The following is a 24,500-nucleotide window of genomic DNA, read 5'->3' on the forward strand; positions in this document are numbered from 1 at the left end:
GATTTTAATTTCCCAAATATCGATTGGCATCTCCCTAGTCCAAGGGGTTTAGATGGTGTGGAGTTTGTTAGGTGTGTTCAGGAATGCTTCTTGACACAATATGCAGATAAGCCTACAAGAGGAGAGGCTGTACTTGATTTGGTATTGTGAAATGAACCTGGTCAGGTGTCAGATCTCTCAGTGGGAGAGCATTTTGGAGATAGTGATCATAATTCTATCTCCTTTCCAACAGCATTGGAGAGAAATAGGAACAGACAAGTTAGAAAAGCATTTAATTGGAGTAAGGGGAATTATGAGGCTGCCAGGCAGGAAATTAGAAGCTTAAATTGGAAACAGATGTTCTCAGGGAAATATTCAGAGGATATTTGTGTGGAGTTCTGCATAGGTCCATTCCAATGAGACAGGGAAGTTATGGCAGTGTACAGGAACCATGGTGTACAAAGGCTGTAATAAATCTAGTTAATAATAATAATAATAATAATAACAGGTACCCGTTAGTCTCGTGAGACCATGGATTTGCACCTTGGAAGGTTTCCAGGGCTCAACCCTAGGCAAGGTTGTATGGAAGACCGGCAGTTGCCCATGCTGCAAGTCCCCCCTCATCACGCCACCAATGTTGTCCAAGGGAAGGGCACTAGGGCCGATACAGTTTGGCACCGGTGTTGTCGCAGAGCGATGTGTGGTTAAGTGTCTTGCTCAAGAACACAACACGCTGCCTCAGCTGAGGCTCGAACTCACGACCTTCAGATCACTAGACTGATGCCTTAACCACTTGGCCATGCACCAACACTAGTCTAGTCAAGAAGAAAAGTAAAGCTTACAAAAGGTTCAGAGAGCTAGGTAATGTCAGAGATCTGGAAGTTTTTTAGGGCTGACAGGAAGGAGCTTAAGAATGAAATTAGGAGAGCCAGAAGGGGCCATGAGAAGGCCTTGGCAGGCAGGATTAAGGAAAACCCCAAGGCATTCTACAAGTATGTGAAGAGCAAGAGAATAAGACATGAAAGAATAGGATCTATCAAGTGTGACAGTGGGGAAGTATTTATGGAATTGGAGGAAACAGCAGAGGAACTTAATGAATACTTTACTTCAGTATTCACTATGGAAAAGGATCTTGGTGATGACTTGCAGCAGACTGAAAAGCTTGAGCATGTAGATATATGAAAGAGGATGTACTGGAGCTTTTGGAAAGCATCAAGTTGGATAAGTCATTGGGACCGGATGAGATGTACCCCAGGCTACTGTGGGAGGCGAGGGAGGGGATTGCTGAGCCTCTGGCAATGATCTTTGCATCATCAATGGGGACAGGAGGGGTTCCAGAGGACTGGAGGGTTGAGGATGTTGTTCCTTTATTCAAAAAAAGGAGTAGAGATAGCTCAGGAAATTATAGACCAGTGAGTCTTACCTCAGTGGTTGGTAAGCCGATGGAGAAGATCCTGAGAGGCAGAATTTATGAACATTTGGAGAGGTATGATATGACTAGGAACAGTCAGCATGGCTTTGTCAAGGGCAGGTTGTACCTTACGGGTCTGATTGAATTTTTTGAGGATGTGACAAAACACATTGATGAATGTAGAGCAGTAGATGTAGTGTATATGGATTTCAGCAAGGCATTTGACAAGACACCCCATGCAAGGTTTATTGAGAAAGTAAGGAGGCATGGGATCCAAGTGGGCACTGCTTTGTGGATCCAGAATTGGCTTGCCCACAGAAGGCAAAGAGTGGTTGTAGACGGGTCATATTCTACATGGAAGTTGGTCACCAGTGATGTGCCTCAGAGATCTGTTCTGGGACCCTTACTCTTTGTGATTTTTATAAATGACCTAGATGAGGAAGTGGAGGGATGGTTTAGTAAGTTTGCTGATGACACAAAGGTTGGAGGTGTTGTGGATAGTTTGGAGGGCTGTCAAGAGATTACAGCAGGGCACTGATAGGACGCAAAACTGGGCTGAGAAGTGGCAGATGGAGATCAACCCAGATAAGCGTGAAGTGGTTCATTTTGGTAGGTCAAATATAATGGCAGAATATAGTATTAATGGTAAGACTCTTGGCTGTATGGAGGATCAGAGGGATATTGGGGTCTTGAGTCCATAGGACACTCAAAGCAGCTGCTTAGGTTGACTTTGTGGTTAAGAAGGCGCATGGTGTATTGGCCTTCATCAATCACGGAACTGAAATTAGGAGTCAAGAGGTAATGTTGACCCTGGTCAGACCCAACTTGGAGTACTGTGCTCACTTCTGGTTGTGTCACTACAGGAAGGCTGTGGAAGCCATAGAAAAGGTGTAGAGGAGATTTACAAGGATGTTGCCTGGATTAGGAAGCGTGCCTTATGAGAATAATTTGAGTGAACTCGGCCCTTTCTCCTTGGAGCAACGGAAGATGAGGGGTGACCTGACAGAGGTGTATAAGATGATGAAAGGCATTGATTGCGTGGATAGTCAGAGGCTTTTTCCCAGGGCTGAAATAGTTGCCACAAGAGGACACAGGTTTAAGGTACTGGGGAGTAGGTACAAAGGAGATATCAGGGGTAGGTTTTTTACTCACAGAGTGGTGAGTATGTTGAATGGGCTGTTGGCGACGGTGGTGGAGGTGAATACAATAGGGTCTTTTAAGAGACTTTTGGATGGGTACATGGAGCTTAGAAAAATAGAGTGCTATAGGTAAACCTAGTAATTTCTAAGGTAGGGACATGTTCACACATAGGTTTTCTATGTTTCTATGATATATATTGACTGAGAAACTTCATGGACAGATCATTTTTACTGTATTTTTCTTAAACATTTGACACTGGTCCACACTAAGTTACCTACAGCAGCAGATAGTCACATAATATGAGTCTGAACATGTAATGTTGATCGAACATGCTTCCAATCAACATTACATATGTAACATCCTTTAAAACAAATGAAAAACAAAACATTGAAAGTAACTGCCAGGTTTTTGCATTCTTTACTTTGGTTTGAAACCTTCCAAATCAGATTGACATATTGCTCTTTCAGATCTGGTCCAACAGGTTTCTAGGATCTCCTGAGGCCTGTTGTCAGGCTATGATGTTTCTGCTCAGCAATGATCTCCTACACACATTCCATTCCTCAACCATTGGCCAGCTAAATCTCTGGTCACCATTTGAACCCATTTTAAATTTAGTATCTAAGGTGAACTCCAGATATTTCCATTGTTGTCTTTATCTGCTTCAGTCATGCTTATTTCTTTGGTAATCATCCAAAGATGACATGTTCTCCTCTGATTTGGCCTTACATAACCTAGAAGCATGTTGTACATTGTATGTTGTATGTTGGTATCACTGCCTTCTGGTGCTAGTCCGATATGGGCTTCACCCATATTATCTCCCCAACTAATATCAGAGGCAGCTATTTCGTAATACAATTATTGTGAGGGTGTACCCATTCTCATTTGTTTGCACACCAGTACTCTTTCTACATTTTCTTTGAAACTCTTCTAGTTTTAGCAAGCAAGTTTTATTGGGAAGCAAGTTCAATTTCATTAGCAAGCCCTGCAGTGGTCAATTTTGATAGGTTACATTGCTGAAATGGATTTATGCAGGTTCTATGTCTTCATGCTTTGCTTGAAGGCCAGTGATGTGGGTGATGAAGGTTAATGGGTACTAGGATCAGATATCTGTGTAAGCAAGAGTCAAAAGCGTTGGTGAGTCATTGAGTCCAAAGTTGAAACCTGGAGGTTTCCTGTTGAAACCTTTAGGGTCCTGTCAATGGATAATTTGGGAAATGAGCATCGAAGCACAATGACCAAAGCATGGAGACTGAAGACCAAGAGACCTGAGGTAGGAGGTGTAGTTGAGTTCTATGTTTTTCTGACAAGCATACTGCGTTAGCACCATAATAAGTAGTGACATTTTTGGACATCCCCTAGCACATTCTTAGGTTGTTGATTATTAACCCAGCAGATGGAATGAAAATGACCTGATATTTTGTACTGATATTGTTTGTATATAAGTGATGAACTCTTTTGATTTGTTCCTTTCTAATCATCTGCAGGTGTTACATAACATAGCTGGGATAGATCTGGGATACAAGTGCATTTAAGGATACTGGGTTTTAGACTCCCAATATCGACTATCTTGCTGGCAAACGTACAGTCTCTAGTAAATAAAACTGAAGATTTCAGAGATGGGGTACTGTATGAGAGGGACATTAGGACTGTTTGCTTGCTTTGTTTCATGGAAACCTGGTTAAATTCTTCTGCACTGGACACAGGTACTGATATCAACAGGTTCTCCATCCACTGTCAGGATAGATCTATAGAGTCTCTCAAAAGTGGAGGTGGAGGCATATGGCTCATGATCAACTGCTTTTGTTGTACAAATGTGTCAGTGTTATCCCGGTACTGTTCACCAGATCTGGAATGTGATGCAATTAAGTGCCTTTCATTTTACCTGCCATGAGATTTCAGTGATCATTTTGACAGCAGTATACATTTCATATCAGGCCAATGTCAAGCAGGCTGTAGATGATCTGAGGGATGTGATCAACACGCATAAAACAGCACACCCTAATGCCTTCACCATCATTTCTGGGTATTTTAAGAAGGCAGGCTTGAAAAGGTCACTAAATAATTATAATCAACAAGTCAATTGTAGTACAAGAGGAAACAAAATTCAGGGTCATTGATACACCACCATCAAGGGTACCTACTGTGCTATTCTATGCCCACACTTTGGAAGGTCTGATTAACTGGCTGTAATTCTACTCCATGAGTCTAGGAAGAGATTGAAGATAGCAGCACCAGTAGAGGGAAGAAAGAACATAGGGACAAGGCAGGGACAGGAATGCTCACAAGGCTGCATTGAGCTGATAGACTGGACTGTATTCGGGGATTCAACATTGAATTGGAAGGAGTATGCTGCAGCAGTTACCAATTTCAGATAGTCAGATAAACATAGATAGATACATAAATAGGTGGATAGAAGATAGAAAAACAGATTAAAAGATTGATAAATAGACATATATATATATAGAGAGAGAGGGGGCTTATAAATAGCTGAATAGATATATAGATAGATAGAAACATAGAAAGAGAGATGGATAGATGGACAGACAGATAGAAAGATAGATAGTAGATTGAAAGACGGATAGAGAGAGAGAAAAATAGATACATACATAGATTAATAGATAGATAGAAAGGTAGATAGATGGATAGATAGATAGACAGACAGACAGACAGATGGAGAGATAGATGAAGATGGTTATTGATAAGTCCATGGCCTAAGGTAGAAGGAGATGAGTTAATAACTTCAAACGTTCTGCATTATCACTCAAAGAGTTGATCTGCTGGTACATCTAACAAGAGCTGTATAACACATCTCGTTTTACATTAGGCCACAGACTTATCAATCTCCCCTGCTGCAGACCACTTCTGGATGGATAGATAGATGGATGGATAGATAGATAGGTAGATAGATGGATGGACAGTTAGATAGATAGATCGATAGATAGATAGACAGACAGATTGATAGATTGATATATGCATAGATACATGGAAAGATAGAGTTATAAACAGATAAATTGATTGATAGATAGACAGATGGCTTGATATTTATATATGTCTAGATAGATAGATAGAGAGATAGATAGCATAAAAATAGATAGATAGATAGATAGATAGAGATATATAGTACGATGGGATCCTGAATTATCCCTTTTGGACTGTACCTTTAAAAAGAAAGAGAGGGTGTGACTGACTTAGAAAGAGCAAGCAACGAGCAGCTTGTGAGTCATCATGGTAACCGAGAGCGGTGTTATGTGATGGACAGCTGGTGTTCAGCATGCTGAGATAAATACAAGGTCAGATGGTTGTTACACACACATATGGTTTTGGACACTGGATGAACTTCGTTGCGCCCACAGAAAGTCGGTTATTTGGAGGATCAATCAGGAGAATCAATCCGTGGCTCTCGCAGTGTGAAAAGGGATGACCGGTGGGAAGTTATTATTGTACCTAACCCTCGCGTGGGTTGATAACTTAGCCACAGAAGATGGTCTCCTTTCTTTTTGTAGTCACATTCAGTGACATTTAAAGGATTTTGGAGGACAACAGAGGATCGATGGCATCGGCTTAATCAAGCAACCAGCACATCTCTCTCTCTCCATCACTACTCAACCTAATACCATGAACTGATTTCATTTACCCATCATCATAAGACTCTATCCATTTACTTCCTAAGCTTGAAAAAGCTTGGTTTTTACATTTCCACACTTATATATGCATGAACTTTGCTAACCTGTTTGATTTATCTGATTTTATATTACAGTATTGCGTGGTTACTAATAAACAAGTTTTACTGAATAGCAATACCAGACACCAGGGTGTTTTCTATTTCTGCTAGTTCTTTAACCGGTTACAGGGTACATAACAAAATTGGGGCCTGTGTCTGGGATTTGAGCAAACTGTTTGGGGGCTCATTTGAATTGATTGCAGAAAATCCCTTTAGATTTGGTTGTGTGGAAAAACAGCAGAAATGGATGTTGATAAATTTCTGGAAGCGCCAACCTTTGAGGCATTAGAGGGCACCAGAAGGTTTGAGTTGTTGAGTATTGCAAAAAAGTTGAAACTTACTTAGGTGAAATCAACAATGAGTTGGGGGGGTCACAGATGCAGAGGATAATAGCCAAGTATTATGTATCTAAGGATGTGTTTAAAGTGGAGGAGTTGGAGTTGTTTCCTGAAAGTAAACCTAGTGGGTTTGAGCACCAGTATCAGATGGAAACATTAAGGATCGAGGCTGAGGAAGCAGAAAGACAGAGGTGGTTCAAGCTGGAAAAGATAGAGGAATTGCAGCAAGGAGGTCTAGTATTAGACCCTGCTGATTTTTAACAGCTTGAAAGAACTGGTTTCGATTAAAGAATTTAAAAGTTGTGTTCCCGATGATGTAAGGGCATACCCAGATGAAAAACATGCCACTACCTTGCAGGGGTCTGCTAAGGCAGCAGACAAGATTGTCTTAACCCATAAGGTTGAGTTTACTCCGGATGAAAGTTTCCCAGAGAGTAGCTGGGAAGATCAGGGTTACCTGGAATGTGAAACTGGGACCAGTGATGACAGTTTAGAAGAGGCAGCTGTCCCAATTGCCTGTGTTCATTTTGTTGAAGTACCTGTGGATTCACAGGGCACTGAACCTTGTGTTGAAACTCAGTTAAGGTCTGAGGTGTCTGACTTGGTTGAAAAGGAATGCAGTCTTTTTGTGTCAGATGGACCTGTTTCAGTGAATAAGGGGTTAACCTTGGTACCAGTGGGAATTAAGGATTTTCAGTCACTTGTTTTAGGCAGTATTCTAAAAGAGGGTGACGAGATGAAACCTGGTGAGGTAAATGTTACTGCAGATATTGAGAAAGGTGCTGTTTCTGGACTTTTGAATAAAGTATTTGGGAAGTTTGGATTGGTTTCGCGACCTTTGACCCTGCTTTCAGGACAATGGCCTGCTAAAGAAGTAAGTAAGTAATTTTGTTTTAACATTTGAATGTAAACACCTCCAAGGTTGTGGAGTTGCTTTTCACAATTGTGATGTGGAGGGAAAAGATTGTTTTGGTTTTAAGAGGCCATTTGCAGGGGTTACTATGGAGAAAGATCGATCTAAAAGTTGTAGAAATAGAATAAATGGATTGTTTGGAGTTTTTCACAATATACATATGGTTTTTGTAAGTCTGGTGATAGTGCTGAGTTTAGTAAACATTGGGGGTAGGACGACACCTATCCAGGGTGATATTTATCCAACAGTGCAGCTAACGGGCAAGCCTGCTGCTAACTTCCCACACATGGATACTGATATTTACCCCACATGCGCAGTAACTTGAAGCATGTCTAAAAAGTCTGATGTCCATGATGATTTATCAGAGATTTTTTCTACCTTCCCTATTCTAACAGGACTTAGAGGGTAGCAAGGGTGATGAGAAAAATTTGTCCTTATCTGGAAAGGAATATATAGAGGAACAGAAGCAAAATCCTGAAATTGTGGCTTTAGGGGAGACAGCTCTCTCTAAGGATGAAATTCAGAAAGAGTCAATGGGATACTACCTTAAAGTTGGGGTGTTAATGCAGAAGTGGAGACCAACCACTGTGCCTGCAAGCAAAGGTTGGGCTATTGTGCACCAGGTAGTGGTTCCAAAAGTTTACAGGGCTGAAGTTTTAAACCTGCCCCATAATAACCCATTAGGTGGACATTTTGGGGTGAAGAAGACAGTGCACAGGATTATGAGAGAATTTTATTGGCCCAGTGTGAGGAAGGATGCTGTGAATTATTGCAGAGTTTGTCATACATGTCAGGTGATGGGAAAACCTAATCAGGCCATCCCAAAAGCTCCACTTGGGCCAATACCTGCTTTTGGTGAACCATTTTCCCTGAGTCATAGTGGATTGTGTTGGCCCACTGCTAAAAACTGCAGCTGGGCATCAGTACATGTTAACTATAATGTGTGCTGCTTCTAGGTTCCCCGAGGTAGTTCCTCTTCAAAATATTAGGGTTAAAACAGTGGTGAAGGCTCTCAGCAAGTTTTTTACTATGGTTGGTCTGCCCAAAAAAATTCAGTCTGACCAGGTCAGTAACTTTACGTCGGGAGTATTCCAGCAAATAGTTTCTGAGCTGGGGCTAATCAAATTATGTCATCTGCATACCACCCAGAGTCCCAAGGAGCCTTGGAATGGTTCCATTCCACTTTAAAGACAATGATTAAAACCTACTGTTATGAGAATAACAGGGATTGGGATGAAGGTATATACTTACTTCACTTTGCTGTTAGAGACTCAATTCAAGAATCATTAGGGTTTAGTCCGTTTGAGCTTGTTTTTGGTCACAGGCCCAGAGGTCCTTTGACCTTGCTCAGAGAACAGTGGTGTGATCCAAAAGTATGTATCAGTGTGCTGGATTATGTTTTGGAGTTTGAGATAGGCTTAACAAGGCTTTGTGATCTTGCAAAGCAAAATTTGCAGAACTCTTAGATTAAAATGAAGCACTGGTACGATAGGAAAGCGAGGGAACTGGTGTTAATGTTGGAGATAAGGTTTTGGTCCTTTTCCCTCTTTTGACCAACCCACTCCAAGTGTAGTTTCATGGTCCGAACCAAATAATTAAGAAAATTGACTCTCTGAATTATGTTGTTGAGACTCCTGACCGAAGGAAGGCTACTCAAGTGGTACATGTAAACAGGATAAAGCCTTATTATTATGACCCAGAGACAGCACCTGTGAGTACAGTTATGAAAACAAGTAGAGTTGTGGAGGCGTGTAACGAGATGCCAGATAATTTTAATAAGCTGAGTATAGTCTGTACAAGGCTCCAAAATTCCGTTGTTTTGAAAAATATTGACAACAAAGTCCATCATTTGGAGACTGCACAACAAAAACAATTGAAAGAGTTAATTAGCAATTATGAGGATTTGTTCCCTAAAGTTCCAAGATGGTGTGTAGCTGCAGTGCATGAAGTAATCGTAGGCCAAGCCAAGCCGATTAAGCAGTTTCCCTACAGAATGAACTTAGGTAAAAGTAAAATGGTTGAACAAGAAATTGGAAACAAGAAAAAACAAGAAAAGAGAGTGGATGACTATATTCATAAAGTGGGTAAGGCTGAATACCTCACCAAAAATTGACTTGTTAAAAGGATACTTATGTGTTCCTTTGACAGGAAGGGCTAGAGAAATCTCAGCATTTGTAACACCATCTGGGCTGCCTTACCCTTTTAAATGAAAAATGCTCCAGGGCCATTCCAAAGGACGATCAATCCCGTTCTGAAGGGCAAGAAAGATTTAGGAAGGTTTTTAGGAATGGTTGGGTATTATTGTAAGTTTTGTAAAAACTTTGCAGATATCACTCTCTCCCTAATGAATCTACTAGGGAAGAGTGAAAGATTTGTATGGAGTGAGCTTTACCAGGAAGCCTTTGAATGACTAAAAATTATTCTGTGTTACCATCTTGTGCTCAAAGCACCTGATTTTTCAAAACCATTCTCTATAGTGACAGACACTAGTGATGAAGCTGCTGGGGCAGTACTGTTACAGAAAGGTGAGGATGATATTGAACACCCAGTACCATATTTCTTGAAGAAATTCAATGTGCACAAGAAAAATTATTCCACTGTTGAAATCACTTACTCTGGCTTTATAACATTTGGAGGTCTATGTTTGTCTTGCACAGAAACCACTGGTGATTTACACGGATGACAACCTGTTAGTGTTTCTAACTAAGATGAAGGATAAGAATAGAAGTTTATTAAACTGGAGTCTCATCTTGCAAGAATATGACCTGAAAATAAAACATGTAAAAGCTACTGACATTATAGTTGATTGTTTATGCAGATGTTAAGTTATAAGTTGTATATGTTTTGTTCTGTTATCTGATAATTATACATGTATTGTTTCAAACCTTGTAATCTACAGTTAGACAAAACTTTTGCTCGTTGATCAAAATTTTTCCAGAGGGGAAGGTGTTAGCGGGATCCTGAATTATCCTTTATAGATTGTACCTTTAAAAAGAAAGAGGGTGTGACTGACTTAGAAAGAGAGAGCAACGAGCAGCTTGTGAGTTATGATAACTGAGGGCAGTGTTATGTGATGGACAGCTGGTATTCAGCATGCTGAGATAAATACAAGGTCAGTTGGTTGTTACACAAACACACACACACACACATGGTTTTGGACACTGTATGAGCTTTGTTGTGCCCACAGAAAGGTGTTTTTTTTTTGGCAGATTGATCAGGAGAATCTCTCAGAGTGTGGAAAAGGGGTGACCGGAGGGAAGTTATCAGTGTGTCCAACCCTTGCCTGGGTTGATAACAACCACAGAAGATGATCTCCTTCTTTTTTGGGGTCACATTCGGTGACGTTTAAGGGACAACAGAGGATCGATGGCATTGGCTTACTCGAAGAACCACCACACCTCTCTCTCTCCATCACTACTCAACCTAATACCACGAACTGATTTCATTTACCCACTCCTCATTTCATTGTAAGACTATTCATTTACCCCTAAGCTTGACGATGCTTCGTTTTTATATTTCCACACTTATGTATGTATGAACTTTGCTAACCTGTTTGACTTATCTGATTTTATATTACTGTATTGCGTGGTTACTAATAATGAGCTTTAGTGAGGTGGACTGACTAGAAGGATCGGGCTTTCACAGCCCTAAAGGATGCCCTTCGTGTGGCACCAGACCTTTGCCTACCTGACTGTGAGAAGCTGTTCCTGCTGTTCATTAACGAGAAGGATGGATTCGCTACTGGAGTGCTGTGCCAAAAGTACTGTGATGGTAAGCTTGCAGTGGTCTATTACTTCACCTCCTTACCTGCTGTAATAAAGGGAATGCCCTCCTGCCTCTGAATTGTGGCAACCACCACGGTGATCGTCGAAAAATCTGTCCCCTAAGTGCTTGATCACCCCTGTGCTCTGTTGGTACCCCATGTCATGACCATGCGCCTCGATTCCGGTGCCAGCCAGCATTTTACTGCCTCCCGCAGTACTGGCTGTGGTTAATCCTCTCGTCACGATCTAACTATACCTACTAATGGTTGCCTGCCGTAAACCCTGCAACTTTTGTGCCACTATCTCCTGCTCAACAACTGGATGAAGATCATGATTGTTATGAGGCCCCCTTGCCAGAGGTAGACTCAATGAGAGAATATGAATGTGAATATGGTAAACAGTATGAATGTTGCTCTAGAAGATCAAAAAGGAGGGATCTGTGGAGGGAAAGGGTTAATGAGTGTTGTGACTAGAGAGAGTGGAAACTGCAAAGGACGTGTGCAAACAGAGAACAGAATGTGCTAACTCTTGCGAGATAAGGTATAGGTCTAATATGCTGCGACCAGATAGAAACAGAAACTAACGTGCTGAGCTCCACAAGATAGTTTAACTTGTAACTGCTCCTTTCACTCCTAGTTTTTAGTGAAGGTAATATATTGTTAGCGTGGTAATATTTGTATACAATGATTAGATATATAGTATTATAATGTCTGCTGTTACTATGCTGAACTGTATAAAAGGATGCTATTGTAACAGGAGAGCAGAATTGAGAGCTGGTGGCCACCAGCATTCTCTCTCCTTGGTAACCAAGTAAAATAGAAGTCCGGACTCTAGTATTCTCTTCATCTGACTAAAGTGACATCTGGTTATTTCCCAGAGTGCAAAGATGTACCAACTTGTAGGTTAAATGGTAATTGTAAATTGTCCTGTGATAGGCTATGGTTAAATTGGGAGTTGCAGTGCAGCACAGTTGTGTAGGGCCTATTTCACATTGTATCTAATAAAATAAATTCTGTCAAGGACCCAGAAATCTTCTCAATCTCTGGGGATTTTTCATATTAATGTTTTTCAAAAATGCCAGCACCTCCTCCTCCTCAATATCAAGATTCTCCAGAATATAGATTAGATTCAACTTTATTGTCATTTTGCCGAGTACAAATACAAAGCCAATGAAATACATTTAGCATCTGACCAGAAATGCAAAGAATAGTGTTATTTACAAAATAACTGCGAATAAAAAAGTGCTACAGCACACAAATATAAAAGTACTGAGACAGTACAATATGGGTGCAGTACTGCTTAGCGCTGTGATGTGAGGTTCAGCAGGGTCACAGCCTCAGGGAAGAAGCTCTTCCTGAGCCTGCTGGTGTGGGAGTGGAGGCTCCTGTAGCGCCTACCGGATGGGAGGAGAGTAAAAAGTCCATGGTTAGGGTGAGATGCATCCTTGATAATGCTTTTCGCCAGATAGATTAGCTTTATTTGTCATAGATACATCAAAACATGAAGTGAAATACGTAGTTTGTGTCAACAACACTGGCCAGGGATGTGCTGGGGGCAGCACACAAGTATCACCATGTTTTCAGTACATCAGAACTTCCATCCCCATTCTGATTATCCTCTACGTCTTTCTCGTGGATGAATATTTATTTGAAGTATTCATTAATTCCTCTTTCCCTTCCTCTGAATCCCATTATAAATTCCTTCTCCCTAGTTACTCTTGCTTTGAAAGCATACAATGCCTTAGGATTCTGTTTAATCCTGCTCATCAGTGACATTTCAAGGTTCTTTTCAGCTCACCTGATTCCTGTTTAAATTTCTCCTTCTTCAAAGCTCTGTCCGTTTTAGATTCCTAAACCCTGCATATGCTTCTTTCTCTTTATGACTAAACCAGCAACATCTCTCGTTTTTCAGAGGTCCGAAACCATCATCATCCTTCTTTGTAGGAATATCTTGGCCTTGAAGCTGACCAACCGGCCTTTAGGTGACTCCCATGTCAAATGCAGACCTTTCCAACAACAGCTTCTCCCAATCTACTCTCCCTAGTTCCTGCCTAATACTAGTGTTATTGGCCTTTCCTCAATGTCACACCTACTCCTAAGCTGTTCCTATCCAGAATTATCTAATTATGTTGTTATGGCCACTGTTCCTAAAATGCTCTTCCTCTGAAATTCTGATCTCCTGGCTAGATTTATTTCCGAAAACAAGACTAGTCTAGGCTGGACTTGGACAGCCACTTTCCTGGTGCACCTGTAAAATTCTACCCCATCTAGGGGTGCAGGGGGGGAGTGTGGAATTCCAGTCTACATTGGGAAAATTAAAACACTGTTCCTCTTATACCTTTCATATGTAATCAGCTTATATCTATTTCTCTATCTCCTGCTTGCTATTGAGAGGCCAATATTTTTTATTTAGAGATACATAAAACACATAGGAGCAGAATTAGGCCATTTGGCCCTTGAGTCTGCTCTACACAGCACATGAGCAGGCCCTTAAATTCTAACAAGACTACGCCAACCAATTGCACCCAGATAAATTCTAATGAAATGAAAGAACATATGAATTCCTTACGGACATCGGCAGGGACTTAACCCAGGTCGTTGCACTGTAAAGTGTCAAGCTAACCACTATGCTACCATATTACGTCGATCATAAGATTGCTTCTTTCTTAATCCTGAGCTCTACCCATATTTCACTGGATGAAACCCTCCCGGATGTCTTCTCTGGGTGCTCCTGTGATGTTCCTTCTGATCAGTGGTGCAACTCCCCCATCTCTTTTACACCTTTTAATATTTCATCTCAAAAGGTGCGAAAAAAATTGCAGAGCATGTGGATTAAAATGAATAATCAAAAACATCATTGAATTGTAAATTTTACTGCAGATTAATGCTTGAAAGCTGATGCATTATACTAAAAGTGATTGCAATGAATTTTACGACTTCTCAAATCTAAAATGCCCCCTTCTTCAACACTGCTTTAAAAAAAATGATTTAGTTAATAACCAACTGAACGCTTAATCTTAGTCTCTTTTACATGGTGTGTTTTGTCAGATCTCTGCCAAAAGCGCTGAGGAGCTGATGTTATTAAGATTTAGGATTATACAAATGTGGAATCCAGAAAGGTACTCAAATTACAATCTAATACGCTGTAAGGAAGTCAGAAGTATATTGCTGGAAACCTTCCTTAAGACACTTGCAAGCCAATTTATTTGGAGTAACTAATTACAAAAAAAAAAATTTTGAAGTGATTGCAATTGGGAAAAAACATTAAGAAATGAACAGGCTGTATCATAGTTATCGAAAATTCAAACATTATCATAAAATGTATGCACCAAAAGCAAATGTATAATCAGCACAAAAAGTAGCAATACGAAGGTGTCACACACCGCATGGACATGCAAGAAAAATTCACAAACATTTCTTTATCACGAGGCAATGTAAAATTCCGTAAATTGTATTGAAGTGAAAAGTTACTAAGTATCAAACAAATCAATATAAAGAACAGCAAACAATAAAAACAGTATTTGGTGTGACCACCACCTGCCTTTAAAACTGCATCAGTTCTCTCAGGTACACTGCTGTGCAATTTTATGAGAAAACCAGTTGTAAGGTTGTTTCAAACATCTTGGGAGAACCTGCCAGTTCTTCTGCAGACTTTGGATGTCTTGCTTGCTTCAGTCTCTCCGGGTAACCCCAGACAGCCTTCATGATTTTGACATCAGGGCTCTGTGAAGTTCCATCTAAAACATAAAAAATCTAGGGTGCCTTTTACACAGTATTGGCATTTTCAATTGAAACAGTTAAAATGGCAAACTTGATCACTGTTTTAGAAATATTGTATTGTGGTAAGAGAATGGTACTTATAGGTCAAAGAATGTTATAGTACAGTTTAGGCCTTTCTGCCCACAATGTTGAGCTGACCCCTGACCAAGATTAAAATCAATTTTACCCTGACGAAGGGTCTCGGCCTGAAACGTCGACTGCGCCTCTTCCTATAGATGCTGCCTGGCCTGCTGCGTTCACCAGCAACTTTGATGTATGTTCCTTCCTGAATAGCCGTCCGTTCTTTTTTTATCATCTTTGTGATTATCTGAGTTTCTAAAATGCACTGGCAGTGCAACACAGTGTAAAGAAAACTATTTCTACAGAAACAAAGTTTGCAGTAAATTATAGTGAAGAACTTTATTGATAATTTCCACACAGATTATCAACTGCACTATTATTTTAATCAAACTTTTAACAATGCTACTTGTCTCTTGTGACCATCATGAGCATGAAAATAGAATATGTGAACTTTTTCTATTTATATACAGACACATAAGCAAGCGCACACTCTCACACCCCTACACACACAAACGGAGATAGACTGACAGACAGACTCCACAACGGGATAAACAAAGTAAACCATAGCCAGAACTTTGCAGTGTGGTTTTCATTAAAATTCCATCTGATATCTTTTGCTCAAAACATTAACAATATCTCCAAGTCATTCAAACTGTACAATATTTACAAGTGGAGACCGCAACAGGGACACTGAAGGCTCAGCTTTATTGTCCTTAAAATGCAGTGATGGAAACACAATTTAAGATCAGCAAAATGTATACTTTCAAAGTACTGCACTTTCAAAGAATGCAAAAATAATGTAAATATAATTAAAAGATGCACATTTTTGAGTACAGGACTAAGGAACCATGTCAGCATTTAGTACTACTGATACACATATAATGGTTAACTTCAGCAATTCCCACATGTACAGGACAGTTACGTAGCATCACTGAACGTACCAACAATTTGCTTTTGAGTTTTGAATAGTGTGGTCAGCATTTAACCATTCACCCACACTGGTGGTATAAAACAATTATTATAAAAATAATGGAAACAATTATCAACCATTAATAAATATAACACAATATAGCAACATAAATTAACTATTGTTGCTACCATCTTCCTGCTTAGGCAACTGGCTCATCTATGTCTACTTGAAGTGCTTTTTGACTTATTTAAGGGTAAATGTAATTTTGCTTTCCTTTAACCATGTGGAGAACTATATCACAACTAGGAAAATGTTTACCAATTACATTGTTTCTGCAGTGTACAGAAGTTAACTAATTAGCATAATGCACAAGGTATCCTGCTGCCCAATCGCAGTAAACTTCTGCTACACTTGCAAGAAAGACACGTAGTCAGAACTGTTAGAGTGCTGGTTACCCAGATACTATGGTGTGAATCCACTGTTGTGCAAGACCCACCTATTTTTGGCAGGTCTATTTTGTTTCATATTTCCACACAACACAGACTCAATGAACTGAGATGTCTCCTCCTATTCCACATCTCAGGATATTCCCAACAGCCCCATCCCTCACTTATTCGCTGAACAAATCAAGTGCTTATTCATAAAACAATGAGACCTTAGTAATTTCAAGGCAGTGAATATATTTGAAATTGTATAAAAGTTCTTCAACTTTATTATCTTCAAGGAAGAAATCATCAAAATGCTGGGGAACAGTGACCAGTAATTTAAAGAATAATAATGTACAGGTGTCCCCTGCTTTTCGAACGTTCGCTTTACAAAACCTCACTGTTACGAAAGACCTACATTAGTACCCTGTTTTCGCTTTCAGAAGGTGTTTTCACTGTTATGAAGAAAGGCAGCGCGCGCCCCGAGCAGCCTCTCTCCCCTGGATTCGGAACGGCATTGCTTAAACACGTTGCATTGAGCAGCCGTTAGCAAGATGAGTTCTATGGTGTCGGAAAAGCCTGAAAGAGTAAGGGTATTACACTTAACGTAAAACTAGACATAATTAAGCGTTTCGATCGTGGCGAACAAGGCAAGGACAAAGTGAGTTTGGCTTGTGGAAGCTGACAAAGATGATGTTGAAGAGTTTTTGGCATCCCATGACCAAGAACTGATAGGTGAAGAGCTGATGCAATTGGAAGAGGAAAAGATAACAATGCAGAAAGTGAAGCAACTGCTTGAGACTTTCGCTGCAGTGATAAAGTACGACTTTAATTTTGAAAGGGTACGTAGGTTTAGGGGATATTTGCAGGATGGTTTGAATGCTTACAAACAACTGTATGATAGAAAAATGCGCGGGGCTTAGCAGTCAAGCAAGCCTTCCACATCAGCCACATCAGACGACGAATCTCGACCTTCGACATCGAGGCGGGCAGTCATAGGAGAAGATGAGTTGCCTGCCCCGATCGATGATGAGATGACACCCGTGTGTCCCACCACCCCAACACCCGGGCCCCGGACAGATACTGTACCGATTTGCAAAGAACGCAGCGGTAGCCGGGAGGCACACAGCACATCGTTAAGAAAAAAGCTGAAATAAACATGCTAATTAATTAGGTGCCACCTAGCACGTAATTGTCGGCCCAGATCAGAGGCGATGCAATCGGCAATCGCCTCTGATCTGCGCTGACATTTACGTGCCGGGCAGCACCTAATTAATTAGCTTGTTTATTTCAGCTTTTTTCTTAAGATGTGCTGGGTGCCTCCCATCTACCGCTGCATTCTTCGCGGCAATGTATCAGGTCAACGACCCGGAGGGTGGGGGCCACTGCACCAACCAGCCTGTGACGACTCAGTCTAACACACCATCATCAGCGTGCTCAGCGCTGTTTTCCCAATTCCGGTAAGTGATACTACACTGTACATACATTATTTCTACTTTATATAGGCTGTGTATTTTTACGTGTTATTTGGTAGATTTGGCAGCTTCATAGTTTAAAGGTTACTGGAGAGCGTGTTTATGCCAACAGTGCTTGCGTGAGATTTTCTGCCGAGAGCGCTTGTGTGAGATTTTCGCTACAGAGATCTGTGCAGGCAATTGTTTCAGAGAAGTATTTCTACTTTATATAGGCTGTGTATTTATCATATCATTCCTGCTTTTACCATATGTTATTGTTATTTTAGGTTTTTTTGTGTTATTTGGCATGATTTGGTAGGTTATTTTTGGGTCTGCGAACGCTCACAAATTTTTCCCATATAAATAAATGGTAATTGCTTCTTCACTTTACGACATTTCGGCTTTTGAACCGTTTCATAGGAACGCTTTACCTTCGGATGGCGGGGGAAACCTGTACTTGATACTTGAATAAGCGGGTAAAGGCTTTCCCACCTACACTTCAGGCACACTTACAAATTTTGTTACAGTACAGGGTATTCTGGCTGTTACCCAGGCAGGTATTTTTCAGCACTGCTGTTGAGGACAATGTATAACGAAATGCATTTATTTGAATGAGCTTAGGCTCATTCAATGTTATGGAAGTTATGAACAATGTTAACTGTGCTTTTTGTTTCGTCAGGAATGCTACTTTCCAAATATTCTGAATATCAAGACTACAGAAGTAATTAAAAATTTAAAAAATTATAACACACGTGCCTTAATCAATCACAGCATGCCTTCAGATTGTCAAAATATTACATGACCCTATGCACAGGTTAACAAGTGGATCAACAAGTTTAATTAATACCTTTAAAAAGGTGAACACTTGACAAAACAGCAAATTTTGCAGTTTGTTAAAGTAAATTAACAGCTGTAGAAATCTAAGTCTGAACATTTAAGCTTAAAACAAGTTATCTGTTAGCCCAAAATACTTGTTTTAGAAAAGTCTGCGATAAACTACTGATTGAACAACAGCCATGGCAACAAGCTCCCTGAATATACTCTTCACTAACGTGCCACCAACTCTGGTGTCAATGTCAACGTACATCCACAAGTTACAAGGTACTAAAAAGTAGCTAAACATATCTGAAGAAGATACGCATTCACTTTACTTCAGATTAATAGTAAAATATGTACTAGAAAGACATCCAAATACTTTGTTTTAAATCATGAAATCATGTCAATGTAAGATCACAGTTTTGTGGCAACAGCCCAGAATTAGATAGGTAATGGCTCCAAAACAAACTTCTGACTGACCCCCTCAAGGTTCACTGCATCATTTCTAGTCCACTTGGCCTAGAAACTATCCTACATTAGTTTATGTTATGAGATGACTACGGTCTATATCGAAGGAAACATGGCATCATTTGGAGAGTGTGAGAAGATATCCAGACTAGAACTTCTATTTACAATGCCAACTTCGAATTCTTATTGATAAAATGGTTTTTATTGTACGAAGTTACTTTTTTTGTTGAAAACAAACTTCCATAATTTGGTGAACATTTGGAAATTTCCTACCTTCTGAACATAATTTAGTTGTAAGAGAATATTAAGTTTTCCTGTCAAAACATTATTTCTGTCAGACAGCATTTACACATTTAATATTTTTCATGATTTGATGAGATTGTTATCCTTCAACACAGCATTTTAAACTTTGATTCTAAAATATGTTGCCACATGCCAATGTGAAAAAGCATCAGAGGATTAATCTCTAAATATTGTTCAAAAGTTGCACAGCTTCTTGCAAAGTCCTTGACAACTGTGTGAATTAAGAAATGTGTGGGTTAATGCCCTTGTAATTAACTGAAGGCCCACAGACTTGTCTAAAACCTTTGATAAACAAATAATGTATTGTTGACTTATTTAAAATAAATGTCCAGAGTCTGGAAGAAAAGCTCCCAGAATCATTTGACCCAGGTCCAGGCACTTTCTCCAAAAGAACAGAAGTTTAACTACCAGGTTTAATTTAGCTATAAAGGATATGAGGTCCTTCCTCTGGAGAGCCCCTCTTATGCAGATCTTCCCTTACCCCAAGGATTCCATTTACATCGGAACCATTTGTTTTCTGCTCTTCTATTATTTCATCATCTTTGTTCATCAGTCCAGCCAAGTGCCCAAGGGGAAATGCGCTGTCGCAGTTCTGTGTGGAGGATACCTGTGAGATGACAGGCATTTGCACTGCCGAGTTGTTATCAAAACCACTGTCCTCAATGTCATAATGAGCGAGGGCTTCTTCTTGCTCCTGTTTCAGGTAGTCTGGCACTATGAAGTCACTGGAAAACAAACAATTATAACACTTTAGCCTATATTCCACCTGCTTCTCCAATTACAATGTAAACTTGAAATGAAGAATTGAATCTATAAATTTTTATATCTTAGAACTCCCAGATATTTGCTTGTTAACTGATCAATATAAATATTTTCTAAGTTTTGTCTTTTAACTATAAATGATTTATTCCTTACAAACTTTCAATCTTCATAAATATTTTAATGGACAAGCTGAAAATACAAAAATTTGTGGAGAGTGTACTTTAGTGTAACTATTATGTTGTTCGACAAATAACCTAGTGAAAACAAGTTTCAGGCATACTTACATGCATCATGTGCCACGCCATATTGGTGTGTGTGATTATGGTTTATGGCCATGATTGTTCTTGGAAAATTTTTCTGCAGAAGTGATTGGCATTGCTTTCTTCTGGGCAGTGTCTTTATAAGATAGGTGACCCTAGCCATTATCATTAACTCTTCAGAGACTGTTTGCCTGATGACACTGGTTGCATAACCAAGACTTATGATATGCACCAGCTGCTCAAATAATCATCCACCATCTGCTCCATGGCTTCACATGACCCTGATCGGGGGGAAGGGGGTGGTGCTGAAAGGGCTACATTTTGCCCAAAAATGACCTGCAGGCTAGCAGAGGGAAGGAGTGCCTTACACCTACTTTCGTAGAGAAGTATCTCCACCTCGTCACCCAAAGAGGTCAACCTATCCAACTACTATAACAGGTGCATTATAACAGTCATACCGAAGGATCTGGCCCAAAATGTCAACTATACTTTTTTGTGCACAGATGCTGACTGGCCTGCTGAGTTTGAGCAACACAGAGTTTTGTGTGTGTTGCTTGAATAACCAGCATCTGCAGATTTTCTCTTGTTTGCATTATAAGGCATGTGCTTTTCTCAATTCAATCTGTATTTTTCTTTTAAATGTGCAATAGACAAAAATCTTGCCCTCTCCCAGTGTAGAGTGCTCTCCTGCTTTAAATTATCCACCATTGTCCCTGTACCAAAAAGGACCAAGGTAACATGCCTGAATAACTGGTGTCCTGTCGCACTCACCTCAATAACAAACAAATTCTTGACAGGTTGCTCAAGCACTACTTCTGTAGCATGCTACCATCCACACTGGACCCCATACAATTCGCCTACCGACACGACCGATCGACAGATGACACAATAGCCACTGCTCTACATACTGTCCTTACACATCTGGAGAAGAATCCATCCAGGCTCAACAGGAAGCTCACCGATCTTGGCCTTGACCCTGCCTTGTGCAGCTGGATACTGAACTTCCAGTCAGAATGCCGACAGGTGGTAAGGGTGGGCTCCCTCAGGGCTGTGTACTCCTCTTTTACTCCTTTATACCCATGACTGTGTTGGCCCACAGCTCTAACCTGCTAACTAAATTAGTCAATGACACTATATTGATTGGCCTACTTTCAGCAATAACGAAGTGGCCTACAGGGAAGAAGTCGACTGTGATAAGAAAACAACCTCTTCCTCAATGTTGCAAAAACAAATGAGCTGGTTGTGAATTACAGGAGTTATGGTAATGGGCTAACTAATCCCTATCGACATAAGACCATAAGACAAAGGAGCAGAAGTCGGCCATTAGGTCCATCGAGTCTGCTCCGCCATTTTATCATGAGCTGATCCATTCTCCCATTTAGTCCCACTCCCCCGCCTTTTCACCATAACCTTTGATGCCCTGGCTACTCAGATACCTATCAATCTCTGCCTTAAATAAGTGGACTTGGCCTCCACTGCTGTCTGTGGCAACAAATTCCATAGATTCACCACCCTCTGACTAAAAAAATTTCTTCGCATTTCTGTTCTGAATGGGCGCCCTTCAATCCTTAAGTCATGCCTTCTCGTACTAGACTCCCCCATCATGGGAAACAACTTTGCCATATCCACTCTGTCCATGCGTTTCAACATTCGAAATGTTTCTATGAGGTCTCCCCTCATTCTTCTAAACTCCAAGGAATACAGTCCAAGAGTGGACAAACATTCCTCATATGTTAACCCTCTCATTCCCAGAATCATTCTAGTGAATTTTCTCTGTACCCTCTCCAACGTCAGCACATCCTTTCTTAAATAAGGAGACCAAAACTGCCCACAATAGTCCAAGTGAGGTCTCACCAGCGCCTTATAGAGCCTCAACATCACAACCCTGCTCCTATACTCTATTCCTCTAGAAATGAATGCCAACATTGCATACTCCTTCTTCAAGAGAAAAAAGTTGTTATCTCAGTGCACACAATGCTCTGACTCAACCTGGAGTTTAACCTTAAGGGTATTCTGTACGAGGACTCCCAAGTCCCGTTGCATCTCAGAACTTTGAATTCTTTCCCCATTTAAATAATAGTCTGCCTGTTTATTTCCTCTGCCAAAGTGCATAACCATACACTTTCCAACATTGTATTTCATTTGCCACTTCTTTGCCCATTCTTCCAATCTATCCAAGTCTCTCTGCAGAGTCTCCGTTTCCTCAATAAAACAGGCCCCTCCACCTACCTTTGTATCATCAGCAAACTTTGCCACAAAGCCATCTATTCCATAATCCAAATCGTTGATGTACAATGTGAAAAGAAGCGGCCCCAACACTGATCCCTGTGTAACTGGTAATCAGCAGCCAACCAGAATAGGATCCCTTTATTCCCACTCTCTGTTTCCTGTGGATCAGCCAATGCTCTATCCACGTACGTAACTTACTCGTAATTCCATGGGCTCTTATCTTGTTAAGTAGCCTCATGTGTGACACCTTGTCAAAGGCCTTCTGAAAATCCAAATAGACAACATCCACTGCATCTCCCTTGTCTAGCCTACTGGTAATTTCCTCAAAAAATTGTAATAGGTTTGTCAGGCAGGATTTTCCTTCAAGGAATCCATGCTGAGTTCTGCCTATCTTGTCATATGCCTCCAGGTACTCTGTAACCTCATCCTTGACAATCGACTCCAACAACTTCCCAACCACCGACGTCAAGCTAACAGGACATCAATGGATCTGGGGCGGAGAGGGTAAACAGCTTTCAGTTCCTTGGCATCCACATCACCGAGGACCTCACGTGGTCCATACACACCAGCTGTGTTGAGAAAAAGGCACAACAGCACCTCTTTCACTTCAGACGGTTGAGAAAGTTTGGTATGGGCCCCCAAATCCTAAGAACTTTCTAAGGGGCCCAATTGAGAGCATCCTGACTGGCTGTGTCACTGCCTGGTATGGGAACTGTACCTCCCTTAATCGCAGGATTCTGCAGAGAGTGGTGCGGACAGCCCAGCGTATTTGTAGTTGTGAACTTCCCATGATTCGGGACATTTACAAAGAGAGCTGTGCTAAAAGGACACCAAGGATCACTGGAGACCCAATTCACCCCAACCACACTCTATTCCAGCTGCTACCGTCCAGGAAGTGGTACTGCAACATAAAAGCCAGGACCAACAGGCTCTGGGACAGCCTCTTCCACCAGGCCATCAGACTGATTAACTCATGCTGATTTGAGTGTATTTCTATGTTACATTAACTGTTTAACTGTTCTATTTATTATAAATTATTATAAATTACTATGATTGCACATTGCACATTTAGATGTAGACGTACCGTAAAGAATTTTACTCATGTATGTGAAGGATGTAAGAAATAAAGTCAATTCAATTAAAAAAAATTTGAGGTTTCAGTATTATTTAAATTGCTGCAGGATTCTTGACCGCCCATGAATGAATTAAAAGAAAAGCAACATCTGCCATTCACATAACACATCACAGAAAACCAATCAGAGACTTTTTCAAAACATAAAGGAATAGAGTGGGTTCTAAGATCCTAAAGAGTAGCTCGATAATATTGAGATGAACATAGAGTAAATCAGAAATGTGGAACAAAACTAACTCTGGGTGCTATTGCAATTTCTAAATGGATTTGAAACTGGTTTCACTAGAGACAGTATTACTTAAGCTGTCACTTTCAGGGAGACCATTTAAACCAAAATTTAAAATGTATATTTTGCCCCACTAAAATATTGTTACAGCATGCTACTTTTAACAAGATTACAAAACAGAAACGAATTCACACTTAAGATAGTGAGAATAGATATAAATTCAGTTGTTAAAAAAGTTCAAACAGAAGATGACTTCTGCAGAATTGTCTACACTACTGTAAACACAAAAGATTCTGTAAGCACTGGAAATCCAGAGTAACACAAACACAAAATGCTGGAAGAAATCAGCAGGTCAGCAGCTTCTATGACAAGGAATAGAGCCAATGTTTCGGGCTGAGACCCTTCATTAA

General features: G+C 40.4%; 1 protein-coding gene and 1 non-coding gene across 3 annotated transcripts in view; both read right to left on the reverse strand.

Moving 5' to 3' along the window:
- Positions 1 to 712: 712 nt before the first annotated feature.
- trnat-agu (transfer RNA threonine (anticodon AGU)) lies at positions 713 to 786 on the reverse strand. The gene has a single exon. It is a non-coding gene; the product is annotated as a tRNA-Thr (tRNA).
- Positions 787 to 19,866: 19,080 nt separating this feature from the next.
- The window catches only part of LOC134341079 (zinc finger and BTB domain-containing protein 44-like), a 58,294-nt gene continuing 53,660 nt past the window's right edge, over positions 19,867 to 24,500 (reverse strand). For both annotated transcript variants that reach the window (XM_063038828.1, XM_063038827.1), the window contains exon 5: positions 19,867 to 20,206. In XM_063038828.1, the coding sequence (XP_062894898.1) occupies positions 19,900 to 20,206 (307 nt within the window). In that variant the 3' untranslated portion in view covers positions 19,867 to 19,899. The remainder of the gene's footprint in view (positions 20,207 to 24,500) is intronic.

This window comes from Mobula hypostoma, chromosome Y (assembly GCF_963921235.1).
Source record: "Mobula hypostoma chromosome Y, sMobHyp1.1, whole genome shotgun sequence".
Lineage (NCBI taxonomy): Eukaryota > Metazoa > Chordata > Chondrichthyes > Myliobatiformes > Myliobatidae > Mobula > Mobula hypostoma.